The 22,011-nt window shown below is 41.8% G+C and overlaps 1 protein-coding gene across 2 annotated transcripts in view; it reads right to left on the reverse strand.

Annotated features, from left to right (window-relative positions):
* LOC139686230 (uncharacterized) overlaps positions 1-22,011 on the reverse strand; it is a 64,180-nt gene that overhangs the window by 22,808 nt on the left and 19,361 nt on the right. Inside the window, exons 5-11 of one of the 2 annotated variants that reach the window (XM_071583389.1) lie at positions 16,820-17,020; positions 12,871-13,017; positions 9,356-9,541; positions 6,616-6,798; positions 4,863-5,045; positions 3,661-3,846; positions 919-1,101 (exon numbers count right to left, since the gene is read on the reverse strand). In XM_071583389.1, the coding sequence (XP_071439490.1) occupies positions 919-1,101; positions 3,661-3,846; positions 4,863-5,045; positions 6,616-6,798; positions 9,356-9,541; positions 12,871-13,017; positions 16,820-17,020 (1,269 nt within the window). Of the gene's footprint in view, positions 1-918; positions 1,102-3,651; positions 3,847-4,862; positions 5,046-6,615; positions 6,799-9,355; positions 9,542-12,870; positions 13,018-16,819; positions 17,021-22,011 lie in introns of both variants that reach the window. The other variant, XM_071583388.1, reaches the window with a different exon arrangement.

The following is a 22,011-nucleotide window of genomic DNA, read 5'->3' on the forward strand; positions in this document are numbered from 1 at the left end:
CTTAAGTCCTTACTACTTTGACCCTGTTGGTCCAAAACACTACCGAGATACGTAAACTGTTCTACCTGCCCTAGTTTTTATGTTCAACCAACTGGTGCGTGGAATATTCATGTCAATAATATGTGTTCTACATGGGCATATTGAAATGGAAGGTTCCCCATTTTATTTTTTCATGAAATATCAAATTTATTCTCAACTTTGCATACATCGCTGGAAAGGTTAAGCATTTAGCTATTTTTTATCCATAGCCCCCTTGACAATCAGTCACTCTTTGCATCCTCGTAACCACCTTTTTAATACTGGTGTCGTAACTTTCTTCCACCGACAAACTTTTTATACAAACCTAGCACCTACACCCCAAACGAAAAGCAGCGGAACTAGGTCCCTCTGCTCTCTCTCTCTGCCTCTACGTGCACCTTTAAGCCGCACTTCCGCCCAATTCCATCATCGCAGATGCTTTTATTTGCGAGTTATGGCTGTTTGTGTCACTGCGTGTTAATGAGTTACTGCGAAAAAATGGCTAAATCCTTACATGGGCAAAACTTTGCCATTATTTCCATTTCCAGCACCATTTCCATTGCTATTGCTAATGTTATTGTTATTCTAACGGTTCCTGTGGATTTACACAGACTCAAGACCGACACATCTCCTCGTTAAAACCTAAAAAAACAAAAAAACCCAACATCCTTCCAACTCAATACTCCAAGGTCTTCTCCGACATACAACCAGGCACAAATTGCGTTAAAACATACTGGAATACCGCAGATTGCAAGGAAAAACCCAAAACAACAAATGAGGTCCATTATCCAAAGATTTTGCGTACAGGACAGGATGTTTGGTTTGGGAATTGTTGCGTTCACGCAAGTTTGACAGGAGAACAACCAAGATCCTCCTTTAGATAAAGAGCTCGATTCGTACCTTCTTTGCGGATGACGAAGGGTTGCCCACTATGACGCAGCAATCCACGTTGCGTGTTGCGTCTGTTGCGGACTTCATCACTTCACCTCTGATCTCCCCTGCCTTTGTCTGAAAAGAACCAGGGCCGGCCGGCTGCGTCCCCACCTGCACTTCCGATACTTTGGTTCCTTCCTTCCGTTCCACCTTCGTCACAAAATGAAATTAAGATATATTCAGAAGAGATACACACCAAAATCACTCGAAAACTAAAGTCTACTGACTTGACCATGTCACTTCATCCCTCCACCATCAATCCCAAACAAAAGTCTACGACTATTTCAAATATATAGCGATTCAAAGTATATATTTTCATAGATATATACACGTTAAACTTTGAGATATCCACTCACTATTCCTTAGTACCTTTCAAGCACATTAATGAAATTTCATTGAAATTACAAATCGTTAAGATAAGAGGATAGGCTGAATAGTATTGCACACATGCTTGTAGCCCGCAAACAAACAGCAACATTGGGCAAAAAGTACAATTCTTTAAGTTTCAAAATCATACATTTATTTCTCAACATAGTCACCATTAAGACTAACACACATTTCTTCTCCCAACTTATGTAAGAAGTTTTTTATTCCCGCCACTGACAAACTCTTCCCAATTTTCTAGAAACCAGGACTTATCAACAGCTGTGCCCTCCCCTCATCAACGTCCCGCTAGTAATGACTACCCTTAGAAGTCTTCAAGAAGATCTCTCGGGTTTCCCACCGGGTTCAGGTTGAAGTACACTGACGTTTTGAAGGCTGACTCAGCCATCTTCTTCAGGGTGAAGTGAAGTCCTTCACCCTGAAGACGATGGCAGAGTCAGCCTTCAAAACGTCGGTGTATTGCAACCTGACCCCGGTGGGAAACCCGAGAGATCTTCTTGAATACCATACGCCGGGAAAACCTGAGATCCTTCACCCTTCGAGGTGTCTCTCTTGAGTTGATAAGGAAATAAATAAAAATCACAAAAAGGCTGAAGATCGCAAGGGAATAAGGAAGGTGGGGAATCGGTTCAAATGTCTACAGGTTTCTGCGAGCCTCTCCAGTTGCGCTCAGTGTGTGTGGGCAAGCATTGTACTCATTTTGCAAGATTATTATTGGCGCCAGTCTGCCTTTAACACAACCAACTCGATGTCGGAGGTGCTATAGAGCCTGTAGACACTGAGAAGAATTTAGAGTTGCCCCTCATTCCACAAAATAGCCAACATAAACTTGGCAAGCATCCAAAAAAAAAGGCAGCTTCCTGTTTAACCAACAATTATGACTTTTCAAGGCTCCCAACCACAAAGCGTTACTACCACTCAATTTACAGCAGACCTATCAACAGCACCGTCACCACGCCAGCCTTAAAACGAAGATGGATCTCAGTGGGGGTCAATTTTTCAGCAGTTAAAAATTCCATAACAGCACGGTGTTTAACTTGAGTTGACACAGCATACAAGAACACGTCTCCATACTTCCGCCTCTCATAATACCACACTGGATGAATGTAACGACCTCAAACCTTCACATGCATGTTGAAGGGGAATGTTACTTCCACATGCCCGGACCAGGAGTGCTTCTAAAGGTCATTTTGTCTGTGGTCCGCAAGTGTGTGTGTGTGCTTAAGTTTTCACCCTCATATCTCATACCCTGTAACATAATAGTACACTTACAAAGTCCATGTCTGCATAATTACAGGGTCGCACCCAAAAGTGGTAGGACTGATTTTCTCTGGCATGAATGGAGCAGTGTAGGGGGGTCTGCCCGGCAGGGTGAGGTGGAGGGGGCTCTTAGCAACAGACCGACACCAACCTCAGTCGCCTGCGGGCTGTCGTTGAGTGAGGACACCGTTTTCAGTGAAGCAAGTTTTTTGTCCGCGTCGAAAAACAAAATGAATCTGAATTTACAGCAACGTTATTCCGTGAAGTTTTGGGCAAAACTCGGGAAGACGGCAACTGAGACCCTCGATATGATCAAGCAGGCTTATGGGGACACTGCCTTAAGCCGTTCCACAGTATTTGAGTGGCACAAGTTGTTTGAAGAGGGTAGGGAGCTCGTTGAAGATGACCATCGCTCCGGACGTCCGTCGACGGCAAGAACTGACACGAATGTGGACAGAGTGAGGACACTGCTGAACACAGACCGACGCTTACCAGTGAAGAAATTGCAGACCAGTTGGGTCTGTCTGCATCCAACGTCCAACGCATTATTTCACAGGATTTGGCCATGCGCAAGGTGTGCACCAAGATGGTGCCGAAAATTCTGAGTGTCGACCGACAGCTCCTGGCCAAATACGGCGTTGCCACGTTGCCGCACCCGCCCTATTCTCCCGATCTGGCACCACCGGACTTCTTCTTCTTCCCCCTGATGAAAAGACAGCTCAAGGGACGACGTTTTGACTCGATAAAGGCTGTTCATGAGGCTTCGACGAGGGTCATCAACGGCATCCCCAAAGAAAATTTCCAGCGGGCGTACGGGGAATGGGAGCAACGTTATACTAAGTGTGTAGCAGCTCAAGGAGCATACTTTGAAGATTATTAAGTCCATGTAAGTATATCGTCAATAACATTCTTGTAAAAAATCAGTCCTACCACTTTTAGGTGCGACCCTGTACAAAGAGGAGGGAAATTCATGAAACAACTCCTTTTATTAACGACATGGGTACGTAACTAGAGTCACCATCTCATCTAATATCCACGGTTGAATCGGTATGGTACCTTGCTGACCGTGGATGAAGTTCCTGCCGAATCCTCAGGGGTGACGGCATTCCCATCCGGGCCCTGTGCCGCATTTCCTCCCCTGTCGGCCTCCTTCGGTACCACGGTACGTATCAAACCTTGGTTGACGAGGGTTTCAAATTTGACCACCTTCAATGCTACGGCCGGGACTTGCAATGGGCCACTGGTTCCCGCCTGTAGATGTAATCAAGAGAATGTTAGGATCAACGACATTTGAAATCCTTTTTGGTGAATTTCCCCCCTCCGTGAGCGAGGAAGGCCTAACGTGACATAATCTCCAAGGGGTTAGCAGTTCAACCGTTTCCAATACCATGTTTTCAAGGGCTAAATATTGGTTTAAATTCAATTGCTTGTGGTTCAACTTTGTGGACGTTCATATTCATTAAATTAAGAACACCGTGTATTTTTCCACAGCTCTTTATTTCGGTACAACTAGTTTCAACACTTAAGGATCACAATTATACAAATTACTCAAGTTTAGGTCCACTTGTTCACGGTACGGCACTTCGATCCGGACAAATGAAACTTCTGTTTAACAGCAAATGTATTAAATAAAAATAGAAATGAAAATTAAAATCCTTGTACATAAAAATAGTGGTAACTGTCAGGAGTAACATTCCTCAATGTAAATACACCCGTCAGCTGAAATGACCACCCCCCAATCTTGTTATCGTGAATCAAATGTAAGCGCAAAGTTGCCACTAATGAATTTCACTCCTTGGCTTGCGTTAGTGTTTACCGCCAGTAATCTAACAACCCAAAATCACGTCTAACGCTCCACAGATCTCCTCAAATTGCTACAACAACAGTTTGCAGAGCGAGCAAAGAACCACGGTCAGAACCCCACCCTACCACGGCACAGTATACCGAGTGTGGGGACGTCAAAGGCACACCAAGATGGTGGTGCCATCTCTAGGCCTATTACTACACACCCTCGCTTGGAGATAGGCACGAGAGTAGAAGTAAAGTACTTTCCCGGACAGCGCTTGTATTAATTTATTTAATAACCCTAATGAATTATCTCCCACCCTTCCACAGATGTCGTTATAACTCTCCTCCTTGCCTCTGTGCCCTATCGAGACGAGGTTGCGCCTTGCACATCATCAAACACAATCAAACAAGGCGAACAATTATACAAAGACACTCTCGAAAAAATCCTCAAAGGAGAGGGATGCATCTCAATTCGGTACCTTCTTAGGAGATGACGTTGTTTTCCCCAATATCACGCAACAGTCGACGTTGCCCGTTGCGTCCGCCGTAGCCTTCAGCAGTTCGTTGAGGCATTCTCCAGCGTCCTTGAGGGAAGAACCCGGGGAGCCAGCTTGCGTCGCCACGGTTGCTTGCGCTACCCTCGGCCGATAACCACTCTTCCGCTGTGAACAGCAAACACAATATGACGAACATCACATGAAATGCACTCAGCAATTACCTCAATTAATAATAGATTAAGTTGAGAAATCAATTAATACGAGGGCGAATCGAAAAGTAAGGTCTCCTATTTTTTTCATGAAAATACAAATTTATTCTCGACTTTGCGTACATGGTATGGAAAGGCTGACCATTTTGCTATTCTTCTAACATAGTCACCTTGACGACCAATCACTTTTTGCATCTCCTTGTAAGCAGCTTTTTATTAAAACCGGTGTTGTACCTTTCTCCCGCCGTGTCACACAAAGCCAACTGATGACTGTTTCTTGCCCTTTGTAGACTGACTTGAATTTCTGTCCTCCGAGGTGTTTTTTTGAGAGCGGGAAACGAGTGATAGTCGCTTAGGGGGGCAGTGTTGTCCTCTGGGCTGTAAGGAGGGTGATCGATGATATATCCCATCGGCCGGATCCATTGAGTAGGGTGGTCATCGTTTGATGTGAAGACACGTGGACGTGCATTGTATTAAGATATGCAAACACTCTCCTCCTTTAGGTGAGGAGAGACACCTTGTTTGTAAATTAATTGACCTCAAGAGACACAATATCCTGCAGCACGGAGAAGTAGCCACTCTCTCTCTCTCTCTTCATTCTCTAAGGCCTTCCTTTTATCTAATTGAAGGGTAATTCCCTCTGGTTATATCGCACCACCATCTCGTCAATTGGAGCCACCGTTGTTGATATTCCAATGGCAAACTTGGCCACCCCATCGACTGCTGTTCTTCATAGGACGTTTTCCCGGCCATCAAAACACTCCCAGCACCACTTCCAATGCACGTTTATGATGTCCATAATACACTTCTCACCCCGTACACTTCCCACATTAAATGGCAGGATGAATTTATTATATCGGAGAAGCAGTCATCACAGTTGTCTTTGCGGCACAGAGGGAGGAAGTTAAGACACCGGTATTAATGAAAAGCTGCTTACAAGAATGCAAAAAGTGATTGGTCGTCAAGGCGACTATCTTAGAAGAATAGCTAAAAGCTCAGTCTTTCAAAAGATGTATGCAAATTTGAGGATAAATTTGATTTTTCATGGAAAAAAATAAATAGGAGACTCTAATTTTCGAATCGCCCTGGTATATTTTCTATTCAATGTTCGAGCGAAATTTAAATAAATATGCAATTGTCATTTCACTTATTTGCCATTACGTAAATGTTACGTTTATGTCTGGGCCAAATTGAACATTGGTGCAGACACCAAACACAAAGACATTATGAAATAGAATTGCTAATGAGCGCAGTTATCGCCCAAATTCATTTTAAAAAAATGGAAAATTCAAAAATTTAACCAAAATATATTTACAGAACTCTGGGAAAAGTAATTTAGACTTGTCGCAGAGAGAGAGAGAAGAGAGTTTAATTTCAGGCCAGCTCTTGTAATTACAGGGAGCCATGGCAATATTACTTTTACCGCAAGAAGAACGATAAAGAGGGCAGGAATGCTATGTTGCGTATCAACACAAATTTGATAAGAGATTAAGAGCCGCCTCATAGGAGTGAGTTCAATCATGTACCTTCTTTGCGGATGACGTAGTTTTTCCCACAAATACGCAACAGTCTGCGTTGCTCGTTGCTTGCGCTGTTGCCTCCAACAGTTCATCAAGGCTCTCTCCGGCATCCTTCAGTGATGAACCCGGACTGCCAGCTTGCGTGGCCACCGAGGACTTAGATACTCTCGGTCGATAGGTGTACTTCCTCTGCAAATGAAAACAATCAAACAATCATTGCACGCAAATCACGGTGGAATCAACTGTACCAACAAATAAAGAGCGCAAGCCATGTGTGTTCTCTTACACTATGCAGGTCACAAGGCAAAAATACTTGAAACATTCGAGTTCTATGCATAAATGTTAAGTTTAAGAGCCGAAATTCTCCGTTAGTTTTGCTAAAAACTGGAAATGCGGAAGTTATGCTCTCAATGTTTGTCAAAACATTACCATTCTTCGAATTTCGTTTCATATTTCAAAAGTGAATGTAAACATGTTATCCTTTGTAAACTTTTTGTTTTGAAACAAACCAATAGCTTATAGTACAATTATAGAGACAATTGCAGAAACAATTATACATGGTTTGTGTAATAAGTAACAAGACCAATTCTTTCCTGACGCGACTCTACGACGTCTGTAAATTAAGTCATAGAACTGGCAACGTAGCATTCGATCTGGCAAGACTGGAGGCGCTGGGCTTGGAGGGGCGGCAGGGGAACACTTGATCTGCCTTCAGTATGAGTTTAAACTCGCCGAGTCATTTCTTTGCCCGTAGCGATCTTTTTTGCCAAACAGTTTTTCTCCTATTGAGTTCTAAATATGAGTGAAATCAATTTAACGCTGCGCTATCAGTTGTTGCTGCTTCAGACTTGAGCGTAGTTCAACGGAAACTATTGCTAAACATCAGCAGGCTTACCGAGATCGTGTTTTGCCTGAAGATCACAGGTTTTTTGGTAATTTTAAGGCATTTTCCAAAGGAAAGAGATTCGATTGAAGATGAATCACAATTGAACCAAAATTTTGATAATATCCCCCATTTTGTCCAAAAACAACAGAGTTTAAATATTTCTCCGAGAGTATTTCCTACGAAAATTAAACTCAAATTAATCTTGGATGTATATAGACAGTAAACACGTGTTTAATTTCACTCCCCACACTTAATTGTGACACCGTGACAATAATACAAATGGAGGAACTGTAACCAGAGTCACAATTACTCAGTAACAGTTTGCCGGTCCTTCGGAGCAGTGACTACCAAAGAGTTACCAGTGACTTCGTAACAGTAACAACGATATCGTGACTTTGGAACAAAAGTAGAAGAACAGTGACTTTCGAATAGTAACCAAATTGTTCCAAATTCGTATTCCCGCTATATTCCGAAATATAGTCGTTGTTAATATAAGGAGTAGTATAGTTCACGTCGTAGAGGTATCGCTAACGAAGGACCCTCACTCAGCAAAGACTGGGAGCCAACTGCGACGGGCCCCTGCCGAGCCCTCCCTTGAATTCGGCCAGAAAAAACCCAGAAAAGGATTTGTGAAGGCCACGCGGCCTTCCGGGAGGAAGGAGAGAAGAGGCAGAAAAACCTGTTGCAAGAGCCTGTATCCCGTTTGTCTCTACGATTTCTTATAAAATCTCAAGGATATTAAGGAAATACAAGGTGGAAACTATCCACAAACTGATAAGGAAGCTGCAATCAGTCCTGGACACGGCTAAAGACAAACGGGGATTGAAAACCTAAGGAGTATACCGGATTCCTCGCGAGTGCGGCCAAGCATACATTGGGGAGACCGGCCGCACCATAGAAACACGCCTAAAGAACACGACGAGAGGTGCATCAGGTTAATATACCCAGCGAAATCTGCGGTCGCCGAACATTGCCGGAATAACGACCACAGAATTAACTTTACCGGCACAAAGAGGCTATGCCACGCCAACGGCTATTCGGATCGCGTGGTGAAAGAAGCCGTTGAAATCCGACTAGACACCAATACTTTCAACAGAGACAACGGCTTCCAAATCAGTGACACTTGGAAACCAGTGCTAAAGTAAATAGAGAATGCACGGGAACGCACCCGATTGGCCGTAGCGGAGCACACTAACGCTTCCGACCAATCAGGGCACACCTGAGCCTCGGCGGAGAGTATAAATACCAGGCCTTTTTTATGCTCTGATTTTCCGCAGCCGCTACCACCTTGTAGCCTTTCAATATTTAATTTTTCCACCCCGAAGAGGAGTTTATCCTAAAACGGGGTTTCCGTATTGTTCTGTTATGTTTCAATCATATATTTTATGCATTTCTTGTACGCTGTCTCTATACGGAAATAAAGACCTATAAAACTGAAACTGAAAACTATGCTCTGAACTTCACCCTGAAGACGATGGCAGAGTCAGCCTTCGAAACGTCGGTGTACTGCAACCTGAACCGGTGGGAAACCCGAGAGAACTCCTTGAATTCCCATTTCATTCGAGTCTGATTGCCACAAAGAACAAATGAATAAATTGACACTTTATCCCATCAATTTGCTAGCTTCTTCTAATAACAGCACCAGGGGACATCCATCTTAAATCAACCCTATTTGCAGTCTCTCCCTCTCTCCCGGTTTCTTTAAGGTCAAGAAATACAATCTTGTAAAAAACCTGGCATGATTCATGGACGGCACTTCCTATACACACAAACACACAATGGTACACGCATACCACTACAAAATCAACACTTTCCATTTAACCAATGCAGACTGATCAAACCGAGGTTCATTCACATTACCTTTCGATGCCGTACGGGGATGCGATGAAGGGAGTGATGGTGCCGTGCCGCTCTCCAGCTGTCAAGCCCCAATGCTTTAACGGGAAACCAGCCAGGAACAGGGGTTACAGGGTTCACCTCAGGTCGTGCCGTGGCATTCCTTTGTGGCGGAGGGGGAAGCTTGCCCACTTGGCCTGGAGCGTCAACCTACCGGATTAAGGTTATAACGTACAGCCAGATCCTTCCTCGGGCGGTGAGCGAGCGGGAACGTCTCCTCTCGACACGGGAACATCGGACGTCGACAAGTTCCATTCAGTCGGAAACAAACAAAGATTCACGTGCAACCCACGGTCGGCTTTTGATAACAATGGAACGATCTTTGGCGAAGCACAAATATATAAAATCACAGATGTAGATTTTTAAAACATAGAAACACAAAGAAATGAAACATAGACCGATAGGGAATGGGCAGGGGGGTGGGAGGGGAAGCCATCGGATGCATTCACTGGGCTCCGTTCAGCCCGGGGGGTTTAAATGACTGGGACACTCAGATAAGTGCCATCTCGCACATTTAAAGTGCGTCACCTCTTCCCTATTATCAATAACAGTCAGTCCACATCACTTTTATCCCCACATTGTCCCTCCGTTATGCCCATCGAACTAGAGAGACATCTTCAAGTCGTCAAAACCAACTGCGAGCACATTTATATATACATATATATAAACAAATATATAAATAAATAAATGTATATATATATATATATATATACATACATACATATACATATATATGTATATATTATATATATACATATATATGTATATAAACATATATGTATATATATATATATATATATACATATATATATATATATATATATATATATATATATATATATATATATATATATATATATATGCTTTCGTAGACGTAACACGGAAGTGCCGAATAGTACAATACACAGTAACACACAATATAGAAACACAAAAAAAGAAGAACACTCACGCGTTATTTCTTGATAGCGCCCCTCAACGGAATTTCTCCTCAATCTTGCCACTTTCGTCCTAACAAAAAATGCATTCACTTTCCAAAATTGTTTTTACCTACAGACAAAAGGCACAGCGATGGGAACGAGGATGGCACCATCATACGCCAATCTCTTCATGGGCCATCTCGAAGAGACCTTCCTGTCACAGCAACCCCTTCAACCTCTTTTCTGGGTCCGCTACATAGACGATATTTTTATTCTCTGGACACATGGCTCTGACTCTCTCAACAACTTCTTATCCGCCTTAAATTCATCTTTCACGGTTAAATTCACCTCTTCCATTTCAGACTCCACCATCACCTTTCTTGACACAGACATCTTACTTCAAAACAACAAATTCACTACTTCAGTACACATCAAAGCCACTAACCATCAGCAATACCTACACCACACAAGCTGTCATCCTCAACACACGAAACGCTCGATTCCTAACTCTCTCTCTATCCGCGGACACCGAATTTGCAACACCACAGCCACTCTCAACAAATACCTTGCCAATCTACACCTTGCACTCCTCAAACGCGGTTACCCAGAAAAGTTGCTACGAAATAAAATCCACCGTTCCACCCGACCACACACACCACACAATAACAAGCCCACATCTGACGCAGGACTCAACCTTTGCACCACCTATTACCCCGGATCACACAGACTGAAAACCCTCCTTAAAGAGCTGTTTCCAATTTTACATGACAATGACGCGACCTCATCCTTACTACCCCAATGCCCATCCATCGCATACAGACGACCCGCCAATCTCAAAAACCTTCTGAGATCCACCAACCCTTTGGCGCCCCCCCGTGACAAATTTCCCAATATTTCCCCAACTTGCAACTGCCCCCGATGTAAAACCTGTCCTCTTATTATGCCTACTCCCCTCTCCCTACATCCCCTCATAGCCCCCCCACCTCGTTCCCACGCTAATTGCCTCTCAAAAAATATTATTTATCTTTTATCATGCAAGCACTGCACTTCCTTCTACATAGGTGAATGCATTACCCCCTTATCCATCCGAATGAATAATCACCGATACTCCTGTAATTCTGCCTCACTCTCTTCTCTTCCTATCCCTTCACACGCCAATTCCCACAACCTTTCATTCGACCAGTGTTTTTCCCTCAGCATCCTAGAATCCCTACCTGATTCAGCTACCAACATAGAGGTGAGAACTCGTGAATCCGCCTACATACTATCCTTCCGTTCCTTTAAAATTCCCACCCTTAACCGCCATATTTAATTTCCCTCCCAGCATTCCCTCCACACCTCCCCTCCACACCTCCCCTCCACGCCCATAACTCTTTCCCCTCTCCTGATCCATAGCATATTTTCAGTCTCTCTTGAAGAAGGCCCCTGAGAGGGCCGAAAGCTCGAACAATTTACCGTGTAAGTGTTCTTTTATATGTGTCTATTCTTTTCTATTTGTGTTATGTTGTGTCAGCCCATTATATATATATATATATATATATATATATAAATATATATATATATATATATATATATAAATATATATATATATATATATATATATATGAAGCGATTGGACCGATATCTGTCATATTGAAAAATATAATGAGGAAGACCACTATGTGATCGAAGAGGAAAGCGCTGCATTTGTTGAACAGGGCTTGATACCAATTCTTTTAAGGTACATTTGGTGCTCAATGGAAAGCAATTTATGCACTATAAGATCTCTAATGAAGTTACACGGAACTGGGTGAGTCACGGAGATAGAGGTGAGGCCGTCTCAAACACATTAGAGAAAATGTTTATATCTGAGAGCAATGTAATTCCTCAGAGACAATGTGCGCAGAGAAAAGAAAAGGAGAAGCGTGAAAACCTGCTTCATTTGTGGATTTTGTCATGCACCACGGCATAGACGGACGTCTTTTCTAGCAATACCACACTATTGTTGAACACTCTGGTATATGGTATAGTCTCTGCACATCTCAAATTTTATAAAAGAATATCCAGTAGTCCAGTATTTGAGGAGTGTTTTGTAAAACGCTGGTGCCTTTCATGCCGTGGCACAAGAAATGGCCGGTCCCAAGGGGTTGGCTTAACTAAGAGGGCTCACAAAATGTTAAGAGAAATGTTCATTTAAATATTCAAGGCTTTATCGCCAGCCAAAAAGAAATTACAGCCATGTATTGGCATGTCGGATGAACAGACTTCTTGCAATAATTATGTTTCTGATCTGAAACATGACCACAGTGGGATAAACATGTCATCTCGTTAAATACCAGCCATTCACGGCAACAAATTCGGTATCCCAGCCATCATTGATTGAAGAGTGCCATAAAGGCTAAATTTTAATGAAGTTCTGTAGTCTGTAAATCAATAAACACCACGTGAACCGTGGAGACTTCCAAATTACCAGTTGATGACAGGAATAGGCTAGAACAAGCCGTGCGTTGGCTTCCTGGGAGATATACGCAAGCTTGCATCTGGGTGAATGCGTTTCACCCTCGGTTATCAACCAACGCTTACCTTGGCACGCTCTTTTCCCTGGATACCAGCACTGCAACCTACGACTCCAACTGCCGGCACAACCTTGGCCAAACTTCGGCCAACTACCACGTGGTTTACTGCGGAGACAGAGCAACCGGCAGCCGAAGACCTCGGCACGGTAACCTTCTGAAATGAAAGTATAAAGGTAGTCTGCAAATTTTCCCATCCGAGATGAATACTAGAGCCTTGGTTTGATCATGGAATCGTCTTAGCAATGCTGACTATTGAACCATGATCATTGAAGTCATTAAATCAGCTTGGAGCTGAACTAGAGAGTGAATTTCTATCGAGACTCTCAATGACAAATTATTAAGTTATTATTATTTCCTGTACCCATAGTAGACCATGTGGGTGAGTGTACGTATGAGAAGGGACCCAAAAGTAACGGTAATATGGGCTGCGGTGGGGAGCGAGAGTGGGGGAAAACCTTTGTTCAGCCAGTCATACGTCAGACTCACGCCACCTGCATCAGTATGTGCAGTGCCGTCCCTGTGTGACTGGATCGGTCCGTCCGTGACAGCTGTTTCAGTCAAACAATTTCTTTGATTTCAACGAAAAACGTGATGGCGGATTATATCAAGAGCAACACACTGCAGTGATATTTTGTTTCCTGTCGGGGGAAATCGGAAACTATTGTAATGCTCAAGACTGCTTCTTTTGGGAGCTGCCGTAAGCAAAACCTGAGTCTAACAGGGTGGTTTACACCTTTTAAAAATGGTGAAATATCAATTGAAGACCAACCCCGTTCAGGCCGCCCTTCCTAACATCAAGAAGTGACGAAAACGTCGACAAAATCAATGCCCTCATTCGTGAAGACCGTCCCTCATTGACCAACTCTGTGAGATGTCTGGAGTGTCATGGAGTTCAAAAGAGCAGATCTTTGGCACACAGGCGACCGGTTCTTCCATCATGACCATGCACCGGTGCATACCGCCCTCTCAATTATGCAGTTTTTGACGAAAAATGACATAACATCGATTCTCCACCCCCTTCCGGATTTAGAGCTCCCCGTGACTTCTTTTCGTTCCCCTGACTCAAAAAAGGGACATGAAAGGAAAGTGTTTTGACACTGTGCTGGAGGAGGTGAAACAGAAATCACTAGAAGACCTCTAAAGGACATCCCGATAAATGAATTTCAGAAATGTTTCAAACAATGGGAGCAACAATTGGAGAAGTGCATTGTGTTCAGTGGGGAATACTTAAAAGGCGAACAAAAATTTATGTAAATATATCGAGAACTAAAGAATCTATAACAACATTCCTGTTGGCGAGCTTTTTTTGGAAGAGGAAAGCCAGCTGTCTTCCATTGTCTTGATTGCTGCTTTGTTTCAGGATTGTATCCATAGCACAACAATTCTTCACCAGTAATCACTTCGGGAAAAAAAATCAGGGTCCATCTTCGAGGTGGTTTTGAAACTCAAAACATGCCTGAACCTCCCTTTGCTCGTTAGTGAGATGGCCAGGGACAAATTTGGCTGCAACCATTTTTTTTCATTTGCAAATCTTTGCATAGAATCCTCTGAATTGAACTCCATGACACTCCAGACATATCACAGAGTTGATCGATGGTTCTGCTGCAGTGGTCTTCACGAATGAGGGCATTGATTTTGTCGACATTTTCGTCAGTTCTAGATGTCGAAGGGCAGCCTGAAAGGGCGTTGGTCTTCAATTGACATTTCACCATTTCTAAAATGTGTAAACCACTCTGGTAGACTCTGGTTTTGCTTAGGGCAGCTTCCAAAAGAAGCAGTCTTGAGCACCACAATAGTTTCTGATTTCCCCCGACAGGAAACAAAATATCACTGCAGTGTGTTGCTCTTGATATAATCCACCATCACGTTTTTCGCAGAAATGAGAAAATTTGTTTCACTGAAACAACTCTCACGGATGGACCAATCCAGTCACAGCGACGGCGCTGCGCATACTGATGCAGGAGGGGAGAGCCTGGTGTACGACCAGACAAAACAAAAGCTCCTCCCACTCTCGCTCCCCACCGCAGCCCAATTTCCGTTACTTTTGCATCCCCCCCCCCTCGTACATATGTATGTACAAATACACAATGGCTGCCCATTAAGTAACTTACATTTTGAATTAAAACATGAACTACAGTGGCAAAAGTGTTCTCATACATACGTTTATGGAGAGGCACATTCTTTAACTATTTCCCTATGCTCTCTCCACTACAAATTGATGGACTAATTATTATTAATGATACCCAAACGCTTTTTGATTCCGTCTCTGAAGAATTCTGCCGCCCATGACAAGGCTAGGCTGGACACCACCGCAATGGCGTCCTCTCCTTGTCGTGGTAATGTGATCATTGGTGCTGTGGTACCAACACTTATTATAAACAGAGAGTGAGTGAATGAATGCACCAATATTTTTCCGTGGTATCCCTACTTGAGGTGCTTTGTGGAGGTCACTTTGAGTGAGTATGCCGTCCGTCGGATGGGACGTTAAACTGTTTGACTCCTTGGCACCTTTCGTTAACAGAGTGGGCTAATGCTGATGCCGGGTTTCTCTCCACCCTTCACCCTTCCCTGCCCATCCCTTATGGGGCAAATGACCTCACCTAAATACTATAAACTGCAGTTGGGGCGCCAATAAACTGTATCCCTCCTTTTACGTCGTGCGGAGGACACCTGACGTCATCTTTGAGGCCTGGACTTCTTCCCAGTCGGCCGTATCTTTACAACCAAGAGCCTCTCGACCAAACTCCCTCACTTGAACTTGCACCATCACATCCAATAATCAATACTCTTTCTCCGTCCAGGTGTTCCACTTAATTCTCTATTTCATCTTCACTCAAAAAAGGCTTACACTTCTTGGAATCTATAACAAGGGGTTATGAACAAGGTTTTTTACATCTCTTTCTCAAGAATGAAATCAAACAACATAGACTACAGATGGCCCTTGTAACGGTTATGACTAAACAAAAAGAAAGAATGATGCACCAATGGTTCCAGAGAATTAAGATGAGGAGATCATATCCTGCAATAAAGACCAACACAGAACCCGAGTAGTAGTAGTAGTATTGAGGGGAGGGTGTGACCGACAGCTGAGGTCATTTGCGCCATAGGAGATGGGCAGGGAAGGATGAAGGGTGGAGAGAAACCTGGTGTCGGCATTAGCCTACTCTGTTAATGAAAGGTGTCAAGGGGTCAATCATTTTAACGTCCCATCCGACGGACGGCGTACTCACTCAAAAGTGCCCTCCACAAAGCACCTCAAGTAGGGATTGAGATATTTCTGAAAAATATCCAACACCGCCAGGATTTGAACCCGGGTCCTCTGGGTGGGAAGCCAGTACGATATCCACCGTACCAATCCTGATCCCCAGAATCCAAGGACAAGGTTTGGATGCAAAGAGCTTGCATATCTCATAAGGACAGACATGAAAGTTTTCTCTTCCTTTTCGAGTGCCCTTTCACGTAGCCAAAAGAGAGCGATTGGGAAGGCTCATTACCTATGAGGCATAGGGAAACCACAGATATTGAAATAATTCGATGGTACTGCAGGAAAAAATTCAAAACCAAGAGAGAGGAGCAGGAGGTATGTTGAAGTATGGAGATCCCTGAGGTCTGCCAACTGTACCGTACCACGTACTGAGAACCGTGCCGAGGGATAATAATAAAATAACAACAACTTTGTATTTCATTTAGTTAAAGATGCCAATGTGATTCAAATCTGCATTAAAAAATAAAAGTATATATATGCCTTCAAGTTTCCCAAAAGAATCCATTTATAATCTTAACCATTGCAAATTTATTAAATTTTCTAAAGCGCAGCAGTATTAGGGAGGGGAATGAAAGCAAAGAGATGAATCAGGCCAAACCCTTGCAAATACACACACACAAACGGATAGCGGCATTATTTGGGAGCGCCGCACAGCCTACATTCAAGTATTTCTCTCCTCTGTGGCACCCACCGTCTTAGCAAGCGGCACCAAGGACGAGTCCCCCTCGGCTTTGGTGAATCCGGAGATGCCGCTCTTGAGGCCTTCACGTATCACCCCAAGGCTTATCTTCTGAATGGTGAATCCCTTCCTCGCCACGTCCCCTCCACCCACACCACTGCCCTCTAGGATCCTCGACGGGATGCTCACCCTGTGCTTCCGAGACTTCCTCTCCTGCGGCGACACAACACAAAACAAAACAGTAATTAAGAAGCCCTTGTTGAGACAAACACACCACCCTTCCCATCACTACCTTCAATTTACACTCTCCACACCCCAATCTACCTAAGACACCCCCCACCAACACTCGGCCTTGTACACTACAAATATTAATCTACCTACTATATGTGTATATATATGTATATATATATATATATATATATATATATATATATATATATATATATATATATATATATATGCATACACACTTATTATTATTATTATTAATCTACCTACTATATGTGTATATATAACCTACTAATGCAATCTACCTACTATATGTGTGTGTGTATATATATATATATATATATATATATATATATATATATATATATATATATATGTATATATATATATACACTTATTATTATTATTATTAATCTACCTACTATATGTGTATATATAACCTACTAATGCAATCTACCTACTATATGTGTATATATATATATATATTTTTTTTTTAAGTAATCTACCGGTTAAGGTAGGTTTTTGGATGGACACAACTACCAAACAAATATTTTATTACTCCTAACAAAACACAAAATCCATCATCCTACTATACATCAGGTCCCTCTTCATCTCTGAGTACTTCCTTCCTCCCTTCATCCCGTCCAACATCCCTATCCTGTTCCTTCCCTTTCCTCGTTTGCCCAACATTCTACCCTCTATCACAGTCTTCAACATCCCACTATTGCCGGTCAACACCCCCTTCGTCCACTTTTCCTGCTTCTATAGGATTTCTCCCAACAAACCCCTCTCTTCGCCCACCATACCAAGTACTTCCTCGTTTGTTATCTTCTCTGTCCATTTCACCTTCTCCATTCTTCTCCACACCCACATTTCAAAAGCCTCCAATCTACGTCTATCCTCCTGCTTCAATGACCATGTTTCAGCACCGTACATAGCTACGCTCCATATCAAAGTTTTTATGAGTCTTTTCTTAACATCCTTACTCAACGTCCCTGTCATCAACTCCCTCCTCCTTGTGAAAGCCTCTTTGCCTAATTGCGCAATTCTTCTCCTTACGTCCCTACTACTTTGACCGTGTTGGTCCAAAACACTACCGAGATACGTAAACTGCTCTACCTGCTCTAGTTTTTGCCCTCCTATTTTAATGTTAAGCTTGGCCATTTTCTTTCTAGAAAATCGCATAACCTTTGTTTTCTTAATATTGATTCTCATCCCATACCTGTCGCACTGAATTTCCAATTCACTCAGCAATGCTTGCAGCCCCTTGGCTGACTGACAAACTAAAGCTTGGTCATCAGCAAACCTAACTGATTTTACGAATTTCCCGCCCACTTTCATTCCTACCTCGAGTTCTTCCCATGCCTCTTTAATCATTTCCTCTGCATACAGGTTGAACAGCAACGGTGATAATGGGCAACCCTGCCTTACACCCCTTCCTAACACTGCCCATCTTGACTCCCCGTTTCCCACCCGCACCTGAGCATTCTGAGACATGTACAGGTTGCGGATGTACATGATATAAGGCACGTCAAATGAGGAGCAAAGACACAGGCTCAGTTAAGATACATAAAAGAATAGATGCTCATAGTTACATAAGTGTTTGGTACAAACCCATGAACATCGGCTGTAACATGCACATACAATATCAAATTCAGAAAAATCATTGATCATTAACATGAATCAGACCATGAGCATTGCTAGAAACTAAAAGTATGAACTTACTGATTGGGAATATTGTTGAGATATTCATCAACCGAGTAAAACATATTGCGCTGTAGATATCTTTTTAGTTTATGCCTGAATACGGCAGTTCCCTTTGTATCCTTGATACTTTTGGGTAGTTTGTTAAATAATCTGATGCCCATTTCACTGGGTCCTAATTTCAATGCTTTAGTTCTTATATTCCCATAATGGAAGTCATTCCTGCCTCTGGTGTAATGATGATGATAGACAGAGTTAAGAGAATAGTCGCCAATGTTATTTTTTATATTTAGAATTAAAAACATAATGTAGATGCATGGGAGTGGTAGCAAATTTAATTCACGGAAAATAGGCCTTGATGGAGCATTGGGAGGTTTCCTGGTGATGATTCTAATAGCTTTCTTTTGCATTTTAAAGATGGTTTGAGAAATAGCAGCTGATCCCCATAATATTATACTGTAGGTTATATTTGCATATATTTCCCCATAGTACAAATTGAGTAGTACAGTTTTACTTGTAGTTTCATACAGGTGTCTTAATAAGTAGCAAGTTGAACTGAGCTTGTGTTGAAGGGCTTTTACATGAGTATCCCAAGAAATATTTGCACATAGAGAAATACCTAGAAATTTGCATTCTGTCACACGCTCAATTGATAGGTCATTGATTTTTACCAGCAGATCATCTGACACATTCTTATTGCGTGTAAAGTATACTATTCTACTTTTATTTACATTTAAGTCTAGAGGGTTGTCTGTACACCACTTGTTTATCGCAAGTGTGATAGATTTAGATTTTTCCACAAGGCTGGGATGTTTTTGTTGATGTTATTACATTAGTGTCATCAGCATACAACACTGGTGTTATTCCTTCATTATTCTGTAAGCAGTTAGGTAGGTCATTGATGTAAATCAGAAAGAGGAGTGGCCCAAGGGTTGAGCCTTGTGGAACACCTTTGTTAACTTGGTATGCTTCGGATGAATATTTTGACCCATCAACTGACAACACTACTTTCTGAGTGCGATTATGAATATAGGACTTCATCCAGTTTAAAGGACTTCCTCTAATTCCTATTCTATTGAGTTTAATTAGTAGTCTATTGTGGTTTACATTATCAAAAGCCTTTGACAAGTCAAAAAACATTCCAAGAGTTTTGCATTTAGCATCTAATGAATTAAGTATGCTGTTGATTGCCTGGCATATGGCAGTTGTGGTAGACCTTTCAGATCTAAATCCATGCTGAGAATTTGAAAGTAGGAAGTTTTTTTCGAGATAAGATGCTATTTGCATATACCTGGCTTTTTCGAATATTTTAGCAAATGTATTTTGGATGGCTTTTGGTCTGTAGTTATTCAAATCATTTACACAGCCATGGTTTTTATAAATGGGAACTACTTTTGATTCTTTTAATTGGGATGGGAAAATCCCTTGCGCTTTGTGTGAGGAGGATGGCAGCTGTCAAAATGAAGATATTGTTGCTTATTAGTTGGTTTAATGTGGACTGAAGTGTGAAACGTATTATTTTGGAGGTGAATATCGATATCTAGGAAGGTAATATTCGAGTCATCATATGCCTGCCTACATATCCCCCCCACCCCCTTGTTCATTTCCTATTGGTCCCTTTACCTCCCCTTCCCCCACCTCTCCCCCGCACATCCTCTCCGCTCTTCCCCGAGAACGCCATTCTGAAGACGACAGCCGTGCTGTCGAAACGTCAAATAACAAATTGTGAGTGTCCTTTCTTTGTGTCTCTATATTCTAAAAATCTACATCTGTGTTTTTACATATTTATATATATATATATAATACACACACAAATATATACATATATATATGTGCAAATGCACGTGTGAGTGTGTATAGTGTATTTATATGTACATGTCTATGTATATATATATATATATACATATACATATATATATATATATATATATATATATATATATATATATATATATATATATATATATATATATATATATATATATATATATATATATATATATATATATAACCATAAATACATATGCTTTCATAGACGTAACACGGAAGTGCCGAATAGTACAATACACAGTAACACACAATATAGAAACACAAAAAAAGAGAACACTCACACGTATTTTCTTGATATTTCGACGGAAACAATCCGTCATCCTCTGAAGATATGGAAGTAAACTTATTACTCTTAAACTCATTACTTCTATATCTTCAGAGGAAGATGGATTGTTTCCGTCGAAATATCAAGAAAATGCGTGTGAGTGTTCTCTTTTTTTGTGTTTCTATATTATGTGCTACCGTGTATTGTACTATATATATATACATATATATATAGTGTTCTGTGTGCTCTCTTTTTTTGTGTTTCTATATATATATATATATATATATATATATATATATATATATATATATATATATATATATATATATATATATATATAGTACAATACACAGTAACACATAATATAGAAACAAAAAAAGAGAACAATATAGAGCTATATATATATATATACACACACACACACACACACACATATATATATATATATATATATATATATATATATATATATATATATATATATATACACACACACACACACACACACACACACACACTATATGGACAGCAACAAACAATGTGACAACACATAAAAAGATCACTTTCTTATTTCTCGATAATTTCAACGGAATTCAGCTCCATCTTCATCCGAAGAAATACAGTAATGACTGCTGGAATTGTAGAGGTGAGGGGTGCGAGAGAAAGGGAAGGGGGCCAGGGGAAGGGGAGAACGGGAGGCGGAGGAGGGGTGAGAGGAATGGTTGAGGAGAGGAAAGGGAGAGGTGGGGCTAGAGGGGAGTGGAGATAGGGAAGGAGTGAGAGGGAGGAGGTGGAATTGACACAAAATCGGAAAATAGAACAACATGCTCACCGCAACTATTGCAACATACGAGACCCAGGTTTCACCTTACAAAGTTGTAATCAAGACCCTGCAAGTCAAAACAAAGGCCACGCATACCAAAACTCATGCGGAAGAACAAAGTATTCACCTCTCTGATATGCATCGCTTCTACAAAGTAACAATTTCAGGCCACTCCCATCAGTGAACGACATTGAGGCCTGGATTGCTGATAGGCCATACAGATGTAAATGAATTCCATTTCAAGAGTTTTTAATTCTATAGGGTTATCGGATGTGGGAACGGATGCTAGGACGGAAACATTGTAACACTGGTTGAAAGGGGTATTATGATGGGAAGCATGTTTAGGGATGGGGA

The sequence above is a fragment of the Hetaerina americana genome, unplaced genomic scaffold (genome assembly GCF_022747635.1).
Source record: "Hetaerina americana unplaced genomic scaffold, ioHetAmer1.1.p SCAF_135, whole genome shotgun sequence".
Lineage (NCBI taxonomy): Eukaryota > Metazoa > Arthropoda > Insecta > Odonata > Calopterygidae > Hetaerina > Hetaerina americana.